We start from the raw sequence: 21349 nt of genomic DNA, 5'->3' as shown, positions 1-21349 counted from the left end.
ATGCTCACGGCGTAGGGTCTACTGGACACAGTAGTATAAGTATAAATTGGCCTTAAGGATACGGCTAAAGCTAACAACTTTATTACGTTTATTCTAGGCACATATTTAAACATTTAAACACAAAAATACCACCCCTTTTTAAAAGGCCTTTCCTTAACTTTGTATCAGATGCACACATTTTCTACACTTTTCACTACAGATTTGACCAATGATCCTCATCAACTCCATCCACCTCTCTCTTTCAATTAAATAATGCTTTGTCACCCTCTCCTGAGGCTGAATAAGGGGTTGTATTCACCTCACGGATGTCCCTCTTTATGTGTTTGAGCTTAACAGGACGCTCCGTACAGACGCTCTTGGACACAGCAAACGCCGGCCACAGAAGTTATGAATAGGGGGCTCTGTGGTGCCCCCTAAAAGAGTGTTTCTGTGTGAGTGTGTGCGTGCGTGTGTGTGTGTGTGTGTGTGTATGTGTGTGTATGTGTGCGTGTGTGTGTGCTGCAGGGGGTGGTCTGTTGGCCTTGATTGCATTTGTGGAGAATGTGCATGTGAGGTCCCAAACATGTGCATTCATCTGTGTGTGTGTGTAAGTTTCTGTGCACAATTTATGGACATTTAGTTGGGAAGTAAGGGAAAGATGCAACAAGAAATGCAACAAAACATGATGGAGAAAAAAAAAAGTAATATTTTGAAACTCATTCTTTCAGGATTTACAGTATCCTTTTGTGGTCTCTCATTTTATTCTGGTACTGAATTGAAACCTGGGGGGAGTGGCGATCAATTATTACAGCAATTACACAGACGTGAGCAGGAATTCAGGAGTGAGGGAAAGAGAGACAGAGGGAAAGAGTAAAAGGAAGAAAGAGAGAGAGATGCCTCTTATAAAGCCAAGTCCTGTCTCTTCAGGAAGAATTTGCGAGCAGTGAGACCGGGCTTTGGGTCAGAAACAGGAGCCCGGTGAGCCAATGACTGTCACCATAATTCTACTCAATGGTGTATCAATGTCGTGGGACGCAGGCTGCTGAAGTTACCCTTCCTGCAGAATTACAGTCCCAGTTGTGTCGCGTGAGCATGCGTGTAACAACAAAGCAGACATGTGGACGAAAGGCTGAAGCTCTGGGCTCCCACCTCCTCTTTGCACGAGTCAATTAGATTGCAATTCCAGTGGAAAAGGTAAGCAAACGAAAACACCTCAGAAATAAATAAAGAAAAAATAAATTTTTTTTGTATATATACATATATATACATATGTATTTGTTTCTTAAATTAAGAAATGAAAAATCTTAAGGTAAGTTTCTCATTTGTTCCTACCTGTTTAATGACTTACATAGAAAGGAAATATGCATATTGTGATAAAGAACTCAGATTTGTTCGTTTATGTTATGTTTAATTTATTATGAACTTATTTTGAACTTTCACATAACCCACATTACATTGAAGGGATAATGTTCCTTTTTCTAGACAGCGGAAAATCTCTAAGCAAATAAGCAAATTACACGACAGTAAGTAGCATTAAAATGATGTAAGCTACATGAAATTTAGGTGATGAAAAAAGCAGATATTGGTTGTTTTCCTCATGATGACCACTGACAGGTCAAAGCTCACAGTTGACCTGTTTATTTATAGCTGCATAATGGACTGTGGCAAGTTTGAAGCTGTCCTATAAATAATTGTTAGAGTGTGGTGCAAAGTTTCACAGGATGCACCTCCACATGTGATAACAACAGGACCTTTAGAGATGAATGAAGCTGAGTTCATTATAAAAATCTTGTCAGCGTTCACGTCCAATCAGATCATCTGATTTTAGAGCATTTGACAAGCATAGTAATGAAATTTACAGTATGTATTCTCCAAATGCAGCAAAGAAAATAGAAGAATGCTGTAAAAGTTGTGAATAAAAATTAAATTGAAGGCAACATGCGTGAGATGAGGCCAATGGTTACTGAAAAAACTGACATTTCTTTGGTGCTTGCTTTAGTGCTCTTACTGAGCAGTTCGCTGCAATATAGTAAGCATATTATATAGTATATAGTAAATAACTCATTAGGCTTAAATGTGTTTTTATCCCCAATGATTGTGTGCAGTGTTAGTGTGTTTCAGTCTTCAAATTAAACCAATAAAGTGATCAAGAAGTGATATATGCTTCCTTAAGAACCCTTTACTTTCTTACCTTAAATTAGTACTTTGAACAACTTTTGCCATCTATTATGTAAATAACTTCACTACATCCCCATCACTACCAGAGTGTTACATTGTTGAGTAGCTGTCCTATACCTGACTAACAACAGGTTTTTGGTTTCTGGTACCAGGAGGAATAGGTATTGAAGAAATCTGATACATGAACTGTAAAAATCAGTAAAGCAGCAGGAAAAAGAGAGAGAAACAAGATGATGATGAGATGGAGGATACATTTCTGTTAAACAAATGTTTACATATTAAGTGATTTGGGTTATTGGGTTATTTTTTAAAATTGTTTTTAAATAATGTTTCAATGTGGGGTTCATTCTGATGTATTGAAATTATTTAAAGCAGAAAAAAGGAAAGAAAGAATGAAAAGGGGGTAAGAGCGAAACAAACTGATGGGGGGAGTGTGTGTGTGTGTGTGAGGGGGAGACAGAGAGGCAGAGATGGGGGGGATTACTCCTCACTCCAGAATACTAACGAGGGCCTTTTGTCACAGATCTCTTTCTCTCTCCCGTCCTCTCTTCCGTCCTCTCGTTTTTCCTTTCAGTCATCTCACACACAAACACACATACATGCATACAAAATCACACATGTACGCCTACAGTTACACACACACACACACACACACACGCACACAGATGCAGAAATACTCATGTAATTGCAATCCCACTCTCACATAATCACACACACACACACACGGATGGGCACAGAGTCGATTTTGTCAATGGTGTCTTTTGTTTCTTTTATCTCAGCTCCAAACAAAGCATTCCTGTGTACACAGAGGAGAGAGAGAAGGAAGGAGAGAGAGGAGGATCAGGAAAACATTCAGCGCTCCTTTGTTTGGCAAAAGAAAAAGTTTTGATTCAGTTTTGGATTGGGCTCACTGAGGCAGGGCAGTACAGTAAAGTTGTCGCGTTGCCATGGAGATGGAATACATCCTATTGGAGAGGTTGGTCAAAAATATTTCACTTTCATTTACTCCCATTTGCTCTATTAGCGATCTGTTATACGCCTGTGGGTGTTTTCCCCGGGACATGCGAGTGTGTTTGAGTGTCAAGAGAAAATTGGGCGAGAGGGTGAAGCAAAGTTGAAAGAGTGAAGTTTTCAATGGTGTCATTGTAATTAAGAACCTTCTGAGGGGCTCACCCTTGCATAATCACAGAAGTGTGATGTAATTGAAGCAGATTGGTTATGTAATCCATGATCAGCATTGCATAGAAGCTATTTTGATTTACACTATGTGGCCAAAAGTATATGGACACCCATGTCTTCATACTTGTGGGCAGTTTTTTCTGTTAGTTTGGGCTAGGTCCTTTAGTTCCAAATAAGGGACGTCTGAATAATATTTTTGCACCCGTGCAGAAAGTGAGGTCTGATCTGCACAGAGCCCTGACCTCCAACCCCTTTGAGATGGAATGAAACACTGACTGCAAGCCAGGCCTTAATGATGGAAAATAATTTCAAGACATTTTAATTTAAAATACATTTAGCCTACTTATTTATTTTGGCTTGTGACCTCTTGCATAAAAATCAGTTTCTGGTTATGGGCCCCGTGTCCATTTCAGATGTTTGGAGTGTGATGTTTTTCGTCATTTCACCAAACATGGATTTCCCCCTTCTGATGTTTTTAGTTAAATAATAGTTTGAAGTCAGAAGAAATAAACTTATCCTCTATTTCACAAAAAGCAAAGATAAGAGAAAAGTCCAAAAATGTATTAAAATTTGTTTAGCTAAACTTTTTTCTTCTTTTCAAACCCATTCACTGTCTCATGAACTCTGGACTGCTGGATACACAACTTAATATAAATGCTGCTTAAGCACTGATTAGTATAACAATCTAATAATGTAATATATAATAATTTATCAGTCAAGGGATGTTTTCTGCAGAGGTACCTCTGATACTTTAAATACTGTATATTTGTCTGATTATATTTTTGTGCTTTTATTTAAGTAAGATTTTGAATACAAGACTTTTGCTTGTAATTAATTCTTTTTACAGTTTTGTGTTGGTACCTGCACATTAGTGGTTCTGAGTACTTCCTCCACCACTTCTTATCACCCACCATCATCACCTCATGATTATGTAGCTGAATGGGAGCAAATCGCGGCTGAAACCAGGAGAGGGGAATCATGTGACGTTCGGATGTCCATATCCTTTTGGCCCTGTACTGCAATGTTAACAACTTGTCAGGTGGAATTCTGTGTTTTGCATTAATGTGCATGAGAAAGAGAAACAGAGAGACCTTGTGAGGATCCAGAGTATAAAGTAGCAAAAAAACACCTGAGAGAAAGATTGTAAAAGGATCGCTGAGCCAGGCTGAAAAAAAGTCCTGAGCAGGGCATATAAAAAGCCAAACTTTGGTCCTTTTCTTACCAAACCCTTATCGCCGCCTCCAGTTACCAGTCAGAAGTTCACTCTTTGTCCACTAAAGGCCTCTCTGGTAAGAATCAACAGTAAAGCCTTTAAAAAAAAGCAGCATCTAGATAAACGTGTTTCGAACAAAGATTTTTTTTACCTTAATTGATTCATTCAAGTTTGTCCTCTCTCCTCCAGCTGACAAATGAGACTCTGTGCGGACAATTTGCAGGGTTAATGCAGTACATCTTCATCTTCCTTCTTTTCTCTTTCCTCTTCCTTATCATCTTCTTTTGTGGGTTATCCTCTCCCAACTGGCCTACATGGTTTGTTGGATGTAAGTGAGCGTGTCGTGTGTGTGGAGATACAGTAACTGTCTGTCTGTGTGTGACAGGGGTGGACTGCATCTGAATGTTCTGACAAGGCCACACATTCATGCAGTCATTGCACAATGTACAGCACTAAAAACACATATAATACTGTTATTACTTTACAGAGCCTATAATTCTCCATGTAAAAAACTAATTGTCTGGATAACAGTTTAGGTACACAGTTTTTGTTTCCATTCACATTCAAGTAAATGCAAAAAAATCATACTAACATGCTCACCATGACATTTGTTGAGATTAGATTAGATTCAACTTTATTGGACAAGTACTGAGAAAAGAAAGACAGTTTGGCATCCAACCAGAAGTGTGAACTGCAGAGTAATTTGCATATATATAAAGGTAATTGACAGTGATGGGTCGATATTTAAAAAGATATTTACAGTATGAGCATTTGTAGCAGTTACAGTAGGCAGTGCTGTAATGTATAGATGTGAATATATAATGCAGGAGTATGTACAAGTAATGTTAATATTAGACATACACAAAATAAATATGTGACGACAATATATGCAGTTTGTATAAATATATTTTTGGCAAATAAATAGCACGTAACATATAGGTAAGTGTATGTGCAATAGAGTGGCAAGTGCGTGGGAGCCAGCCACCAGTGTGGGAGTCATAGTGCAAACGTCTCGGGGAAGATGTGAGTGGTGGGGGGAAACAGAGATCAGTCTTTAGAGGAAAGGGGTAGGGGTCAGGTGTGGAGGGGAAAAAGTTCAGTCATTGGCAGAAGGTGTGTGTGGGGCTCACTTTCTTAGTTCAGTATGTTAGCAAGTTAACATATTTTAGGACCACGAGTCCTGTGCATTTAAATGTTTCTCTACTTATCCCACCTCAGAGTTTCCTTGTTTGTCTTGTTTGGTTTTGGTTCGCATGTTTTCTTCAGTGGTTCTCAAACTGGTGACAACGACGCACTAGACGCTGATAAAATGTGTCATGGACATAATGTGTTATTATGCTATTAATAGTCATTATTTTCTGAATCTGTTTTTTAATTAATTTTCCCAGCCTCTAACCTACTTATTTTTTTTTTCAAGCCCTATACTGAAAAGAGAAAATCAAGTCTTGTCATTAGCTGTATCATATAAAAAAAACAAACAGTGGTTTCTGGAAGCGGCAATTGCTTCATATTTGTAAGGTGTTTGAAACCAATTGGGAAACGCCTGTTCTTCCTCTTACAGCTGTGGACGGAGAACTGTCAAAATCAATTGAAAAACTCCACACTTCTCGGAACATAGTAACTTCTTTCCCTTGTCTCTAAGCTTGTCACTTCTTCTAGTATATATTTTCACTGAGGGAAAACTAAGAGACTGAGTATGCTTCAAACAAATGAAACAGTCTGAGTCTGAAATCTCCCAGACATTTCCCATGATGTAATGGGGACACAAATATTGTAAATTTTCAAAAACAACAATACAGCAAGCATGACCCCTTCACACATAGGCCAGGTGTAGAGATGAAGAAGTGGGCAAGAATTGAACTTCTCTTTTTTGTTCTTTGCTACTTACATCACTTTTGACATGTACGAAAGCTCTCAAGGAGAGATTGTCCAAAATATGGGCATCATTATTCAACAATTTATCGTGTCTCGCCAGTCTACAGTATATGACATGGTGGACACCTTGTACCATGTAGTTTGTTTTAAGAGACTTTAATGCTCTAAGAAAGCTATGTTTTTTTGTTGTTTTTTTAGCCTCGATTGACAGTTCCCCCAGCCTATTAGAATCAGCTGTGGTTGTACTTGACCCACCACATTTGACTCCAAAGTATACTGAGATGGCATTGAGTATATTTCCTAAAATCTGCAGGGATCAGAAACACTTTCGAAATATGGCAAGACAAAAGATTGAGATCAACTCTTCATGAGTGTGACTACCTCAGGAAAGTCCCATTATATTTCCACCACATTTCAACTGAAAAATTGCCAGAATAATTAAAAACACTTGCGTGGGCGTAGATTTGTTTTGACTTGTTTTGCTGATTAAAATTGTGGTTTCCTGCTTTGTAATTTAAAGTAACAGTTTTACTTGTCTGTTAGTTGTTTTGTTTAATTTAGCTACACATTTTGAATATAATAAAGTAACAATAATAATAAGGTTTGGTGTTAAGTATTTGTAGATTCTCTTTAGGTGAATTCCACTTTTAGAATGAGAGCAGGGGAAGTTGCTGAAACCTACAGTCATCATGGGCAGTTTCTAGGAAGTCACCATAATCATAGTCAGATCATGAGGTATGAAGATATCAAAAAAGGCTTATTTGTGTTTTAAACTTTCTTTCAGTAAGCTTATTACCTCTCAGTCCACCCCAAACTAATCCCAAATGAGCCTATTAACACCACTGCCCAGTTAACAAGTAAATGAGAGAAATGATTTGACTCCTTTTTCTTTATTATTCACCAGATGACCTCTGCCACACCTCCCTCCTCTCGTAGCTCCTCCCCTCAGAAGGTTTGCCACTCCCAGACACAGACAGATGTTTTAAAACCCTTACTGGGAGGTGGCATATCCGGCGTGGGCGGGTCTCTGAGGAAGAGGAGGCGTGTCCTGTCCAAAGATGGCCGTAGCAACGTACGCATCGAGCACGTCAGCGGGCGGAATGCGCTATACATGCGTGACCTCTGGACAACATTTCTGGACATGCAGTGGCGCTACAAGTTCTTCCTGTTCACAGCCACGTTTGCAGGGACCTGGTTCCTGTTTGGGGTACTGTGGTATCTGGTGGCATTGGTGCATGGAGACCTTCTTGGTGAGAGAGGAAGCGGGCAGGGTCCTAAGTTAACAGATCACAAGTTAATGCGGGTGGTTAAGCCTCTTCCCAGATAAACAGTTTTCACTGTGTGGGTCAGAGCAGAAATCTCAAATCTGAGATAATTACACCTCAACAATAAAATGTAAACTATCTGCAGAGAGGTGAGTGACTATTGAAATATAGCTAAACAGACCCTTTAACTCAGTCAGACCTTTTGACTTCAAATTATCTCCCCAAACAATAAAAGCAGTTTGGTGGTCAAACAATGATATGCTTAAGAATAACTTAACACTGAGCAGTTGCCAACGTATACCGGTGCAAAATACTACAGTTATATGGCTTTCAACATTACGTTAACAGCCAACAAGATCCATATTACACCGGTATTAGTTACAAGTGTTGATTTTAGCCTGCAAGAAACAATATAATGTTACAAAGCAAATGTGGAGCGATGTGTTTATACTAACTTAGCCTATAGTGATGCAGGGCAGGGGCAACCATCTACCTGAGCACAGATTTACCGCTGTTCATATTGTTCAGTTTAGATTTTTGTCATTTTACTGATAAAAATATTACTGTAACGTGAGTTTCCACCATGTTGTGGGAAACTGTTACACAACATGCTGGACACAAAAAATCTGACACTCTCCCAGTGTGGGACGCGTATGGTACGAGCACACACCTGGTTGCAATTTAAAAACCCCACCGCTAGTGGCCACTTTATTACTAAACTAAATTTAGTAGATCATTTGTACCATCATTTTATTACATCCATTACTACAGATCCTGGACCTATTTTAATTAATATTAATTAATTAACAGATTTTATTATATTGTTTCCAGAGAAAATCCAGTAATTCTGTCCAGTTGAAGCAATTAAACAAAGAAAATTAGCAAAAAGTCTAAGACATACCCCAGGACACTCCACCCCAGAACTACAAGGCAACATCATATCACATCCTGCCACACCCCCGACAAGTACAGCTGTCAACTGTCCTTAGTGTGGACAGTACGGAAGACTTGAAATTTGTGTTAGAGTTCGATTGTGTTTTTCAATTTGCGAAGGTGGTGGGTTCCATCTTAAACAGGGTGTTGCTCTAAGTACTGGGTTGTAGCTCGTTATGAGTCAAGTAAAATAAATGATTCATAACAAAGGTATTAAGAGGCAAGTGATGACTTTGAAAGCTAACATGCCATCTGAATTCTCGATATATTCATGGCTAGAGCCCAGTGTTAACATTTGGCTGCTACACTGGCAGTTTAACCACATAATCAATGGAGTTAGTATTTGTGAATAAAATGCCTTATGCCTTGCCTCGATTTTGCTGAAGTTTTAAAAACAAGTTCTCAAGCTTAAAGTGTCAGAATCTTTTGCCTGTTGCACAGGATGACTTATTACCAAACCGCTGTTGGTGTGACTTGTTTTCATACCTTATGTGCAGTAAATATAAAGTGTTACAGTGGTGGTTACAGGGGTGGCTAGAAACTGCTGTCTTCAATGAAACCATGTCCTTTCAATGTTTTATTTAATTGTATGTATATGAAGTACTTTGTAATTGAATTTTAACAGGTGCTGAATCAAAAAGGTAATACAAACCATATACAGTAAGACTAAAATAAATGCCATGGGCTCCGTGTCTTTGCAGCCCTGCATATCTATGTGTACACTTTCATTAAGGGTGAACATATTCGTGAGCTCAAACTAACCGATATGATAAAACATGGCAGGAAATGATCTCTTTTCATCAATAATACATCTGTCATCGCCCACTTCCTCTAATGGGACTCATGCTTACAATGTGCTCAACCGCGTGTGATACAGGAAGTCTCTGAGGCAGACACTGCATCCTATAATAAACCTGCGTGTGAGAAATGAAAAAACAGCATTAAAATAAATTCAGTGAGCTCTTGTTGCCTTTTCAACCATATACCTCCAGAGTTCGACCCTCCATCAAACCACACGCCCTGTGTGATGCAGATGCAGACCCTGACGGGGGCTTTCCTCTTCTCTCTGGAATCTCAGACAACCATTGGTTATGGTTTCCGATGCATCACTGAGGAATGTCCAGCTGCCATCATCCTCCTCATCGTCCAGCTTGTCATCACCATGCTGATGGAGATTTTCATCACTGGTACCTTCCTGGCCAAGGTAGCCAATGCATAAAACATCCAGCTGCAAAGTGAGATCCAGTTAATAAAAAAGAGGGAAAACAGAGAATTTCTTTATAATACACATAGATTGATCCAGTTTTCATGAACATACAAATTAATTTGAGAATGTAAAAAAGAATTTATGTTTTAAAGCAGATGTGTGCTCTCCTACCTTAAATAACTCAAACACAACTGTATACAATTCCTTGCAGTGTGCATTCATCTGTTACTATATTGAGTGAAAGACTCTCTCTAATCAAAGATTATCAGACTGAAACTTAACTCACTGATCTTTCTCTGCACAGGTTGCTCGGCCAAAGAAGCGAGGCGAGACAGTGAAGTTCAGCCAACACGCTGTGGTGTCGACCCACGAAGGCCGACCCTGCCTGATGATCAGGGTGGCCAATATGCGCAAGAGTCTTCTGCTTGGGTGTCAGGTAAATGTATATACAGATAGAGAGTATAGATTAACAAATATTTCCAACATTTCTACATATTCTACTAGTTTGTCTAGACAAACTGACAGTTATAGTGATATATATATAGTTATAGTGTAATAGTGACAATACAGTAGGATTTCGTGTATATGAGCAATTTGTCAAACTGTGGACCCCAGGTGAGTGGAAAACTACTCCAGACTTCCCTGACCAAGGAGGGGGAGACGGTTCGTTTGGACCAGAGGAATGTGCCTTTCCAAGTGGACACGTCCAGTGACAGCCCCTTCCTCATCCTGCCCCTCACCTTCTACCACCTCATCGATGACAGCAGCCCCTTGCGAGCCTGGGCAGCCAAGGGTAAGTTTAAAGTGAGGGCAGGAGATTTGGTGGGTGGTGGTAGTGTTGCAAGTAAAAGAAGTCCATTGAACACTTTGGGCTAAAATACATAAGAAAACTCTTAGAAATGTGACACACAGCTCTACTGTACTCCCCATGCCCCATATGGCAACAAGGATGAAGGTTTGTGCAAAAATTAACAACGGAATAATATGATGTGATTGGTTTTTAAGCTCAATATGTATCACTGTGGTACGTACTGCTTCCCATGAATCCAGTCTCCCACTCTGAACCTGACAACTGCTATTCTGGCCAGGAGCCCTCCCTCACTTAATCCCCTGTACATTACCAAGCTAGCTACAAGGGCTAGCAGAGAGTTCCAACACAGATTCTCACAGCCCTGTAGGTAATGAAGGCTGATTTGTAGTGTGTTAAAGCTACTTTCACTCTGGTGTCTGTAGTCTTCAGAGATATGTAAATGGTACATTTTTGCTACCGTGCATCGCTTTTCATTGCTTGTGTGACTGTGTTGCTCAGGGGGAATCTTCTATGTTTACTGTAGGTGATACTGCCTTGCTATGCAGCAGTGTAAATGTTATGTATGACACTATGGGCTGTTAATATAAACCTGCTTTCTGCTAGCTACAGCAACACTTTGCTGTGAAAAGATTTGAATTTTAGCAATGAGGAGTTCATTACTGAGAAATGGTGTGACAGCATGGTAAACACCCACATTTCCTCTTTGAGCTCAGATGATGTGAACCATGTTCAGCCACTTGCTTGACTGACTTAAAAAACACTTGCTGCAAGCTGAGAGGATTTTCCAACTGTGATCATACCTTATTTCTTAAATTAATGTGGGATACAGTGATAAATAAATAAATACCTACTTCCAACCTGTATTCCTCTATTCCTTCCCACATCTCTAAACCCTTTTTCTTTTTGTCTGTTTCATCTCAGTTTTCTACTATTACGATAAAAATACCAATGAGTAAAGTCAGTTCATCTAGAACTCACAAAATCCCCAACCCCCTTTTACATCAGCCTCATGATATTTTTACATTTCCTATACAACAACGACAGAACTGGAGGAAGACACGTGAAAAAAATGTCACTTATGTTTATTATACATGGCACTCTAATATGTTAGGTAAAGCACTTTAGAGATTCTTTGACACAAGTGGAAAGCAGACAAACCTCAGATTTAATATACTGTGTTCTTATGTTATATATAACTCTTACTGCTGTTTCAAAACAGAAAGTTAGCACTTTATATAAGTAAATGATATACATTTGCACCTTAGGAAGGTTAGCTACCAATGTGTGGAACCTTAATATATGTTTTTAATACTACTAAAAGCAGTTATCATAAACTTTAAATACTTTCGCAAATACATCTGTTTGTTAGTGAGCAGTCTTCTTCTTCCCCAACTTTTAATGGTGCATTACTGTATTTCTCAGCATATTACCCCCACAAACAGTTGATCAGTGCAATAGCGTGAAGACATTGGCAGGAATATGTGTCGCCTATGGTCAAAAACTCCACAGAGTACCTATAAGTTTAGTATTTTTTAGTAATTGCTCCTTCCTCTCTCCCATTTTTCTTTTCATCTTCTGCCTCTTCTGTTTACACCCCTCTGTAATGTGCCATCTCCTCCCATCTCATTGACCTCCACCAGGTGGGGGCTGGACAGATCCAGAGTTGGCAGACTTTGAGTTGCTGGTGATCATGAGTGCTACAGTTGAGCCAACCTCCGCCACCTGCCAAGTCCGCACCTCCTACCTGCCGGATGAGATTCTCTGGGGCTATGAGTTTCCCCCTGTAGTCTCCCTTTCGCCATCAGGCAAATACGTAGCGGACTTCGCCTTTTTCGACAAAGTGGCCAAGACCAAGACCACCCCCATCTTCAAACCATCCAGCCCCCAGCATGGGTACCAGAGCAATGGGGGTGGAACTGTGCCTGAGGTGTCCGATCCTGAGAAGATTCGGCTGGAGCAGAGCTATAGGGACAGAGGGGAGGACCGTGGCCGGGTCAGAGACACTCCTCTCAGTGTTCGCATCAGCAACGTCTAAACTGCTTGACTGGTTGTGAAGGGATCGTTTCACAGTGAGCGATGTGCAGAACACTGATTTGCTCTCAATGTCACCGGCAAATCAATGAAACATTACATAAGAAAGATACAGTATCTATGTCCCAGTAGCACCAAATGATGTAAAAAGTGAATATGGAAGACTACAGACTATTGTTTGGTGAACTTCAAGTTTTGTCATGCTGACTGTTTGCTGGGATAATACATGTTTCACGCAGGTTTGACTGTATATGACAGCATAACTGCAACTAATGTATGTATTTTAGATAATATAATGTAAATGCTTTTATAACTAAGAATACAAACTTTTAGATTATTTATTCACACAGAGAAAACATAAAAACAAAGATACAAAGCAAAACAAACAGTTGTTTGTTTGGGTTCTCTCCAGAGAATGAAATGTCAGATCAGAAAGAGAAAAACCTACACACAAAAGTGTGAGTCCAATGTCAAGGAGAGATGAGTATCTGGGCGGCTGTGGCTTAGGAGTTAGAGTAGGGTTGGCCGTTAATCGGAAGGTCGGCGGTTCAATCCCTGGCTCCCCCTGGTTGCGTGTCGAAGTGTCCTTGGGCAAGATACTGCCCCTGGCGGCTGTTCCGCCAGTGTACGAGTGAGTGTGAATGTTAGTTTCCGTTTGAGCACTTAGGCTCAGTGTATGAATGTGTATGACTGGTGAATGCAGATGTAGTGTAAAAGCGCTTTGAGTGGTCGGAAAGACTAGAAAGGCGCTATACAAGTACGGAGCATTACATTTACATTTGGTGGTAAGGTTAGTATGGGAAGGGGGGCAAAAAAAACCATACAGGCAGTTTACTAAAGAAGGGTAGAACCTTTTATACTTTACAAATTACAAATTTTTACAAATAAATACAAATTTATGACAGTCAGATGACTTTAAGTTTCATCTCAGTTTTGCTCTATTATGATAAAAATACCAATGAGTGAATGATTTGCTTAGGCAGTTAATTTAGAACTCACAAAATCCCCAACCCCCAACTCTTTCATAACAGCCCAACAGCGGCAGCACTGGAGTGAGACACATGAATACAATGTCACTTATTTTTACATAGCACTGTAATATGTTAAGTAAAGCACTTAAGAGATTCTTTGACACTAATGAAGCGCTACAGGTGGAAAGTAAACAAACCTCAGATTGGATATAGGCTACTGTTCAAGGTGCTCGGTATACTGCATCTCTTGATGGTGTGGGCATTTCTAATTTTATGTTATGTATAACTGTTACTGGTGTTTCAAAACAGAAAGTTTGCACTTATATACAAGTACATGATGTATATTTGCACCTTAGGAAGGTTAGCTACCAATGTGTGGAACCTTAATATATATATATGTTTAATACTACTAAAAGCAGTTAGAATAAACTTTAAAAACAGATTTTTCCTTCCTACAAAGCTAATTGGAACTGCAGTTTTTCTGTCTCGGTGGCTTTAAGCAAACTGACAAATGAGTTACAAATGAGATAATGTTTTTAGATCATCACAAACAGCTATGCTGCATAGGCTAAATAGATGTAAATGATTATTGTAGGCTGTCTTCTGTACTTTCATTTTTGAGTTACTAACATTGTCAGATTAGGAGCCCCTTCTATTATTCAGTCTTGATGACAAAGGTATGAAGAAGACTTGTATTATGACTGCACAAGACTACCTTTGAGTGCTGAGAGATGAGAATGTGAAAGTGATGTTGTGAGTCACTGATAACGATTGTATTTGAATGGAAAGAGTGACATTGATAGTTAGACATGACAGATAAAGCAAGGACAAATATGATGAATATGAATATGTTGGAAATTGTATTTTTAACATTTTAATTAACATTAACATCAAGCTCTGGAATGTTAATATTGTTTAAGTGCAGATCTAAAGATCAAATGAGACAATGCTATGAAAATTTATTTAATAAAGCTGGTTATGAGTTATTAAAGGCCATGTTTTGTTTTGTGTCTTTCACTAGCAATTTTATTCTGGTTGGAAGCATGAACTCAGAGACTCATTCCTCCTGAATGCTGTATGCTTTGCTAAATCATCAGCCTTAGCTGTACTTACAGCTAAAGTCTAATGTCACTGTATTTGCATTGCTTCAACATTTCCAAAATGTTGCTATGCTAACATGTTAACATTAGTATTCTGCTTAGAGCACAAGCTGCAAAGTTGAGTGGAGTCATTAGCTCTTCATATCAGTATCACCCCAGCTACCCAACCACTCTTTGCCACATTGTTGTTTTAACCTCAGCACTATCATGGCCAATTTCATTCAGCATTCATTCAGTTTATGTCTGTAGTAGCGATTCATTCTCTTTTTCACACATTAACCTGTGTTTTCTTGTGTCCCAGTATAATCACCCGCCTGGCCATCTGCAGCCTAAAAAAATCTTAAAATCTTAACAATCTTAAAGGTCCAATGTGTAATATTTAGGAGGATCTATTGACAGAATTGCAATAAAATAAACATAACTAAATGTTTTTAGTGGTGTATTCACTAGCAAGGACCACACAATCAACAGTTATGATTAAATGATTTATTGATGACCGAAACAGAAGTTGTACGAGGTTTGCGGTTGCCGAAGAGACATTCGAAAGCGTTGTGGGGAAGCTACAATAGGGAAATCCGCCGTAGCACCCGGGCACGACGGACCCCCAAAAGCTTCTTGTTACATGAGAGCATTGGCTGATCTGTAATCTTTGGGATCTGAATGATTGTGATGATAGTACGTTTGGGAGGACCAGCAGTGCACAATATGTATCAGGTGCTCAGGAATGACGTGGAAGGCTGAAGGGGTAGCTCTGATATTGAAGGAGTGACCAGGGTAATGGACGAAAAGCATGACGAGAAAGAGTGCTTGGCGGAAGTGGCGGAGACGATCTAATGTGTTGTACTCTGGGATCCCAGAATTGTGATTGGTTCACGAGGGTCTTGCGAGGGTTCGGGGTCATGGACTCAGTGTTTAAAGGGAAATTAACCCGAGCGGGTGTGAACATAGCTTTTTAGGTTCGGGACAACTGAGTGATGAGATTATGTTGTACTAGTTGTGACGGTGGTGGGAGCTCTTCAAGGTGGCTTGTAGCACGAGAGAGAAGTATGCTGTTAATGTTAAGGTTTTGCGACCATTCCGCTGCGAACCATCTATCCTTTTAGAACCCCCAAAACCCTGGACTGGAAGCGAGCAATGGGAGGCTTTGGCATCCCGGTGCCGAAGCCCCTTCTAATTTGTAAAGACTGTTCCCTCGAAACGACTTTAGTTTAAACTTCTGTTCATTTGACCAGTGGCACAGTCAGGTTGGCGATGGCTGGGGTTATGGCAGGTTATGGCAGATTGCCAAAGCCCCTTTTTTTTGTTCGAACGACTGCTTGGCTTAAAATGATTTTAGCCCGGAAACGACTGTCGAAGGCCTTTTTGCTTGAACGAAACTGCTCGCTTGAGACAAATTTAAGCTCAAAACGACTTAGCTCGAAACGACTTTAGCTTGAAAGACGGTTTACTCAAATGATTTTGGGTTGAAACAACGGTCTGGATGAAATGACTGTTGGCTCGGTGATAGCTCGAAAAGCTGTTAGTTTGATGTTTGCTCAAAATGACTGTATGCTCGACGTGAGCTCGAAGCGACTTTAGCGCGACGTGAATGACTTTGCTTAGGTTGACTTTGGTAAAGGCGACTGTTAGCTTGACCTAAGCTCAAAACAACTGTTAGCTCGATGTGAGCTTGAACGAGTGAGTTTGAAGCGACTGAGCTCGAAACAACTTTGGTTTAAAACAACTTTGTCATATGCAATGACCGTGAGCCCGATGTGCGCTCGAACGACCATGAGCCGATATTGGCTCGAAACGACCGTGAGCTCGAGACAACCGTGAGCAGCATGACGTGACCACGAAACGAATGAGAGCTGGATGTTCGCTCTGAACGAGAGAACTTGAAGAGACTGTGAGCTTGAGACGACCGGACGATTTCAATTCAATTCAATTTTATTTATATAGCGCCAAATCACAACAACAGTTATCTCACAGCACTTTTCATAAAAGAGCAGGTCTAGACTGTACTCTATGATGCTATTTACAGAAGCCCAACAGTTCCCACCAAGAGCAAGCACTAGGCGACAGAGGCAAGGAAAAACTTCCTTTTAAGAGGCAGAAACCTCGAGCAGAACCATGGCTCAGGGTGGGCGGCCATCTGCCTCGACCGGTGAAGGAGAGAGAGAGAGAGAGAGAGAGAGAGAGAGAGAGAGAGAGAGAGAGAGAGAGAGTGAGAGGGCAGGAGAGGAACAGAGAGAAAAAGAGAGGGATGGAAGGAGAGAGAGAGGGGAGGAAGGCAGCCTACATAATATACACACAGAGGTACAGACAGTAAAGGTGATGTTGCTATGGACTAAATGAAAAATGGTACAGATATTTATAGTAGTGTTAATGGTAACAGTCGTAATGTTAATGATTATAATAACAATAGGACTAGTAACAATTCGTCGTTGCAAAGAGTCGTTGCAGCAGAGGATGTTGAGCAGGAACACGGGGGCAGCAGGTGACCCGCAGCCACAGGTCCAGACTCCACAGCTCGAGAGCCAGAAAACCTGCAGGAAGTGATAGGAGGAGAGAGGAGAGGGACGAGAAAGCACAAGACTAACAGAAAGGGGAGAAGTTGTGTTAGTAACATGCAATAATGGGATGAGGTTGCATACAGAGGGAGAGAAAGTAGAGGAGAGAGGAGCTCAGTGCATCATGGGAAGTCCCCCGGCAGTCTAGGCCTAAAGCAGCATAACTAAGGGATGGTTAAGGACTCACCTGAGCCAGTCCTAACTATAAGCTTTATCAAAGAGGAAAGTTCTACTACTCTTAAATGTGGAGATGGTGTCTGCCTCCTGTACCACAGTACTTTAAAGTAGCTGTAATTAAACCTCTTCTGAAAAAGTTGATCCGGATGTTTTAGCCAACTATAGACCTATATCTAACCTACTACTATTTCAGTAGATTGTCACGAGCCATGGATGTGGTTTTCATAAGTGTTTTCCGCATCTTTAGGACAAAGGATATAATGTTCATAGTCTCTGGTGTATCAGACTCCTCCCACATTTCACGCAGAACATCTAGAGGACCTCTGACCTGATGACCATAGATGAGCTCAAAGGGGGAAAATCCTGTTGAACTCTGGGGAACTTCGCGGTAAGCAAAAAGCAAAAATGGGAGCCACTTATCCCAGTCCTTTCCTGTGTCTGACACAAACTTTTTAAGCATACTAATTAAGGTCTCTGGGTTGTCATGGATTTGGTCCACTAATAAACTTGGCCAGATTTCTAGAAATGAGAGCTGCTCCTTCCTGTAAGGTTTAGCCCCATGGTGGAAGGAGGAGACATGGACATGAGTTCTTCACCTGGTGCTTTCATTTATTTTTAAACCAGATTCGTGGAAAGTGCAGTTGTGCAAGTGAGGTATTGTAAAAATATATCAAAAATTAACAAAAACAAACAACGAGAAAACTAAGTATATACTATTCAAATTATCATTAAAAACTGAGATTACACAAAACAAAACCTATATCAGCCCTGACTATTGGGCTCCAGCACCTGTGCACTTCCAGGCCCAAGCTGTTCTCTCCAGGGGGCCTCTGCCACCTTCCTTTATACCAGAAGCCCCTCCTACAAGACAAACCAAAGTTAATTGACAATCAATTAAACACCATTATGTTATCTCAACCATCAAACACATCTCTGGCTACATCACCACACAACAAATCAACTAGAAAACCAGAAATGAAATGTTACCGGCTAAACAAAAGCTTCTCAAAAGAGCAACTTTAAGATACTCCCGTACACCCCTCTGTACTGGCTCACACTTGGACCATTCCAGGTCTTCTCCCTATAAATGACTCCACACTCCATCACTTCCTGTTTGCCCCTTCGGCCCAGATCCCTGCTTGATGAGGAGAACAGGTGAATAAAACACAAACACTTGAATGACCTTGGGTAAATCCCATAAGCTAAAATAAATTACTTGAAATGAACTGTGTATGTGTTGTATTTATCCAACCATGATTTCAACTCTTCTGACCAGTACTTATATGAACTGACATGAAATGACAGGCCATGTGTCCATTGATGCTAGCCCATATGCTAAGGGTAACCGTCCTATGCTAATGCTCAGCTAAGGTTAGCTTAGCATGCCAAGACCAACACTGCTGGCTTCAATGAAGGCATGGGGTAGCCCCATGACATTTCCCCCTCCCTCTGAAGACGACCCCTGCGGCGTCCTAGAAAGGTAATCAGCTGTGCAGTTGTCTCTCCCTTTCCTGTAGAGAACATCAAAGTCAAAAGGCTGCATGGCGAGAAACCACCGTGTTATCCTGGAATTGGTGTCCCTCATATTTCGGCTGACAATATAGCATCTACCTTGCCAACTTGAGGTCTGATCACTCCTTTGCCCAGCACATAACCCAGATATTTTGATTCTTGCTTGGCAAGTGCACATTTGTCCGGGCGGATGGTCAGGCCTGCATCACTAATCCTCCATAGCACTTCCTTCAGATGAGACAGGTGATCCTCCCAGCTGGAACTATAGACCACCACATCATCTAAATAGGCCGCTGCATAGGCCTCTGTGCCCTTCAGCAACCTGTCCATCATCTTCTGAAACGTTGCAGGGGCCCCATGCACGCCAAAGGGAAGCACTGTGAACTGGAAGTGTCCAAAAGGGGTTTTGAATGCTGTCACCTCCTTGCTTTCTTTGGTGAGTGGGATCTGCCAGTACCCCTTACATAGGTCCAGTGTACTGATGAAGTTGGCACTGCCTAGTCTCTCAATGAGATCATTAACCCTGGGCATGGGGTACAGGTCCAATCTACTAACACCATTAACTTTTCTAAAGTCCAAACAGAATCTTAGTGTTGTATCTTTCTTTGGCACCAGAATTATTGGGCTGCTCCATTCACTGACCGAAGGCTCTATCATTCCCATCACCCTCATCATGTCCAGCTCTTTTTTCAAAACTGGCAAGAGACGCTCTGGGACTCTGTACACTGGTTGACGGAGAGGGGTTGGGTCCTTTAAAGCGATATGATGGCATACCACCTCTGTTCTTCCAGGTGTCTGTAAAAAAAGGTTGAGAGGCAAGATGTCAAGCAGCTCCTTTCTCCTCCCATCTGACAAGTGAGTGAGATCCAGTTGCTTCTCCTCCTCTTAAGTAGGTAGATATTGTTCCACCAAATCCTCCTCTTCATCCACAGCTCGAACAAAGAGAGAATAGGGTGCAGATGCCTCTGGAACTGACCGGGGGACCCATTTCTTCAACATATTAATATGAAATATTTGAAGTGGTTGTTTCCGCTCTGGTATGAAAATCTGCTAAGTCACCTCACCCATCTTCTGCTTGACCTCATAAGGGCCTTGCCATTTGTCCAGTAATTTGTTTTCTGATGTTGGCAAAAGTAACAATACCTGCTCACCCACTGCCAAACTCCTTTTTCTGGCTACACGATCATACCATTGTTTCTGTTTAGCCTGGGATTTCAGTAGATTGTCACGAGCCATGGATGTGGTTTTCATAAGTGTTTTCCGCATCTTTAGGACAAAGGATATAATGTTCATAGTCTCTGGTGTATCAGACTCCTCCCACATTTCACGCAGAACATCTAGAGGACCTCTGACCTGATGACCATAGATGAGCTCAAAGGGGGAAAATCCTGTTGAACTCTGGGGAACTTCGCGGTAAGCAAAAAGCAAAAATGGGAGCCACTTATCCCAGTCCTTTCCTGTGTCTGACACAAACTTTTTAAGCATACTAATTAAGGTCTCTGGGTTGTCATGGATTTGGTCCACTAATAAACTTGGCCAGATTTCTAGAAATGAGAGCTGCTCCTTCCCAAGTGGGATGGATGCCATCTCTCCGGATCAGACCAGGTCTTCCCCAGAAAGTCTGCCAATGATCTACAAAGCCCACATCGTTTGGTGGACACCACCTCGACAACCAGCGGTGGAATGATGACATGTGGCTATACATGTCATCACTGGTCAGATTTGGCAGGGGTCCAGAGAAAATATGGTGTCCGACATTGTTTTTGCATATGTACACACCGACTCAACATTAATCTTAGTGACCTCCGATTGGCGTAACCGGGAGTCATTACTGCCCACGTGAATAACAATCTTACTGTATTTACGTTTATCCTTAGCCAGCAGTTTCAAATAAGACTCAATGTCGCCCGCTCTGGCCCCAGGGATGCACTTAATTATGGCCGCTGGCTTCGCTAACTTCACATTTCTCAAAATGGAGCTGCCAATGATCAGAGTTGGTTTCTCAGCGGGTGTGTCGCTGAGTGGGGAAAATCTGTTAGAAACGTGAACAGGTTGATGATGCCCCGTGGACTTTGAATGCTTACGACTATTCCTCCTTCGGACAGTCACCCAGCCCCCCCCCCTTTCCTGGCTGCACAGGAGATGCCGGGGGACGGCTACCAGAGGCTAACTCAGGCCATTCCGCACCGACTACCGGGGACTGGCTAGCTACAGTAGCTAAAGAATGATCTACCAAGGTGCGGAGCCGGACTTCTAAATCACTGAGCCTCGCCTCCATGTCATAAACTACACTTATTACACGTACTATTACCGCTAAAGGAGGCAGAGGAGTAACTGAACATCTGACACACCGAGCAGGAGAAAGT

General features: G+C 41.1%; 1 protein-coding gene across 3 annotated transcripts; it reads left to right on the top strand.

Moving 5' to 3' along the window:
* The first annotated feature begins 659 nt into the window (after positions 1 to 659).
* On the top strand, positions 660 to 13315 carry LOC119901756 (ATP-sensitive inward rectifier potassium channel 10-like). Of its 3 annotated transcripts, none has more exons than XM_038717411.1 (6): positions 660 to 1173; positions 7329 to 7674; positions 9615 to 9826; positions 10134 to 10265; positions 10445 to 10622; positions 12281 to 13315. In XM_038717411.1, the coding sequence occupies exons 2-6, from the start codon at positions 7329 to 7331 to the stop codon at positions 12673 to 12675; spliced, it is 1263 nt and encodes a 420-aa protein (XP_038573339.1). In that variant the 5' UTR covers positions 660 to 1173; the 3' UTR covers positions 12676 to 13315. The 3 variants fall into 3 exon arrangements, with proteins under 3 accessions (XP_038573339.1, XP_038573341.1, XP_038573340.1); XM_038717413.1 differs by lacking the exon at positions 660 to 1173 and adding an exon at positions 2985 to 3133 and having other exon boundaries at positions 7361 to 7674; XM_038717412.1 differs by lacking the exon at positions 660 to 1173 and adding an exon at positions 2986 to 3133.
* Positions 13316 to 21349: the final 8034 nt, after the last annotated feature.

The sequence above is a fragment of the Micropterus salmoides genome, unplaced genomic scaffold (assembly GCF_014851395.1).
Source record: "Micropterus salmoides isolate LMB-PRFRI ecotype aquatic unplaced genomic scaffold, ASM1485139v1 Ms_hic_scaffold_14, whole genome shotgun sequence".
Taxonomy (NCBI): domain Eukaryota; kingdom Metazoa; phylum Chordata; class Actinopteri; order Centrarchiformes; family Centrarchidae; genus Micropterus; species Micropterus salmoides.
This window is presented reverse-complemented; position numbering and strand designations above follow the sequence as displayed.

Excerpts from the sequence above, each read along its gene's own strand:
- LOC119901756 (XM_038717411.1), top strand. The coding sequence starts at position 7,329 with ATGACCTCTGCCACACCTCCCTCCTCTCGTAGCTCCTCCCCTCAGAAG. Across the intron at positions 9,827-10,133 it reads CTGGTACCTTCCTGGCCAAG|GTTGCTCGGCCAAAGAAGCG; the intron begins GTAGCCAATGCA and ends TTCTCTGCACAG. Across the intron at positions 10,266-10,444 it reads GTCTTCTGCTTGGGTGTCAG|GTGAGTGGAAAACTACTCCA; the intron begins GTAAATGTATAT and ends TGTGGACCCCAG.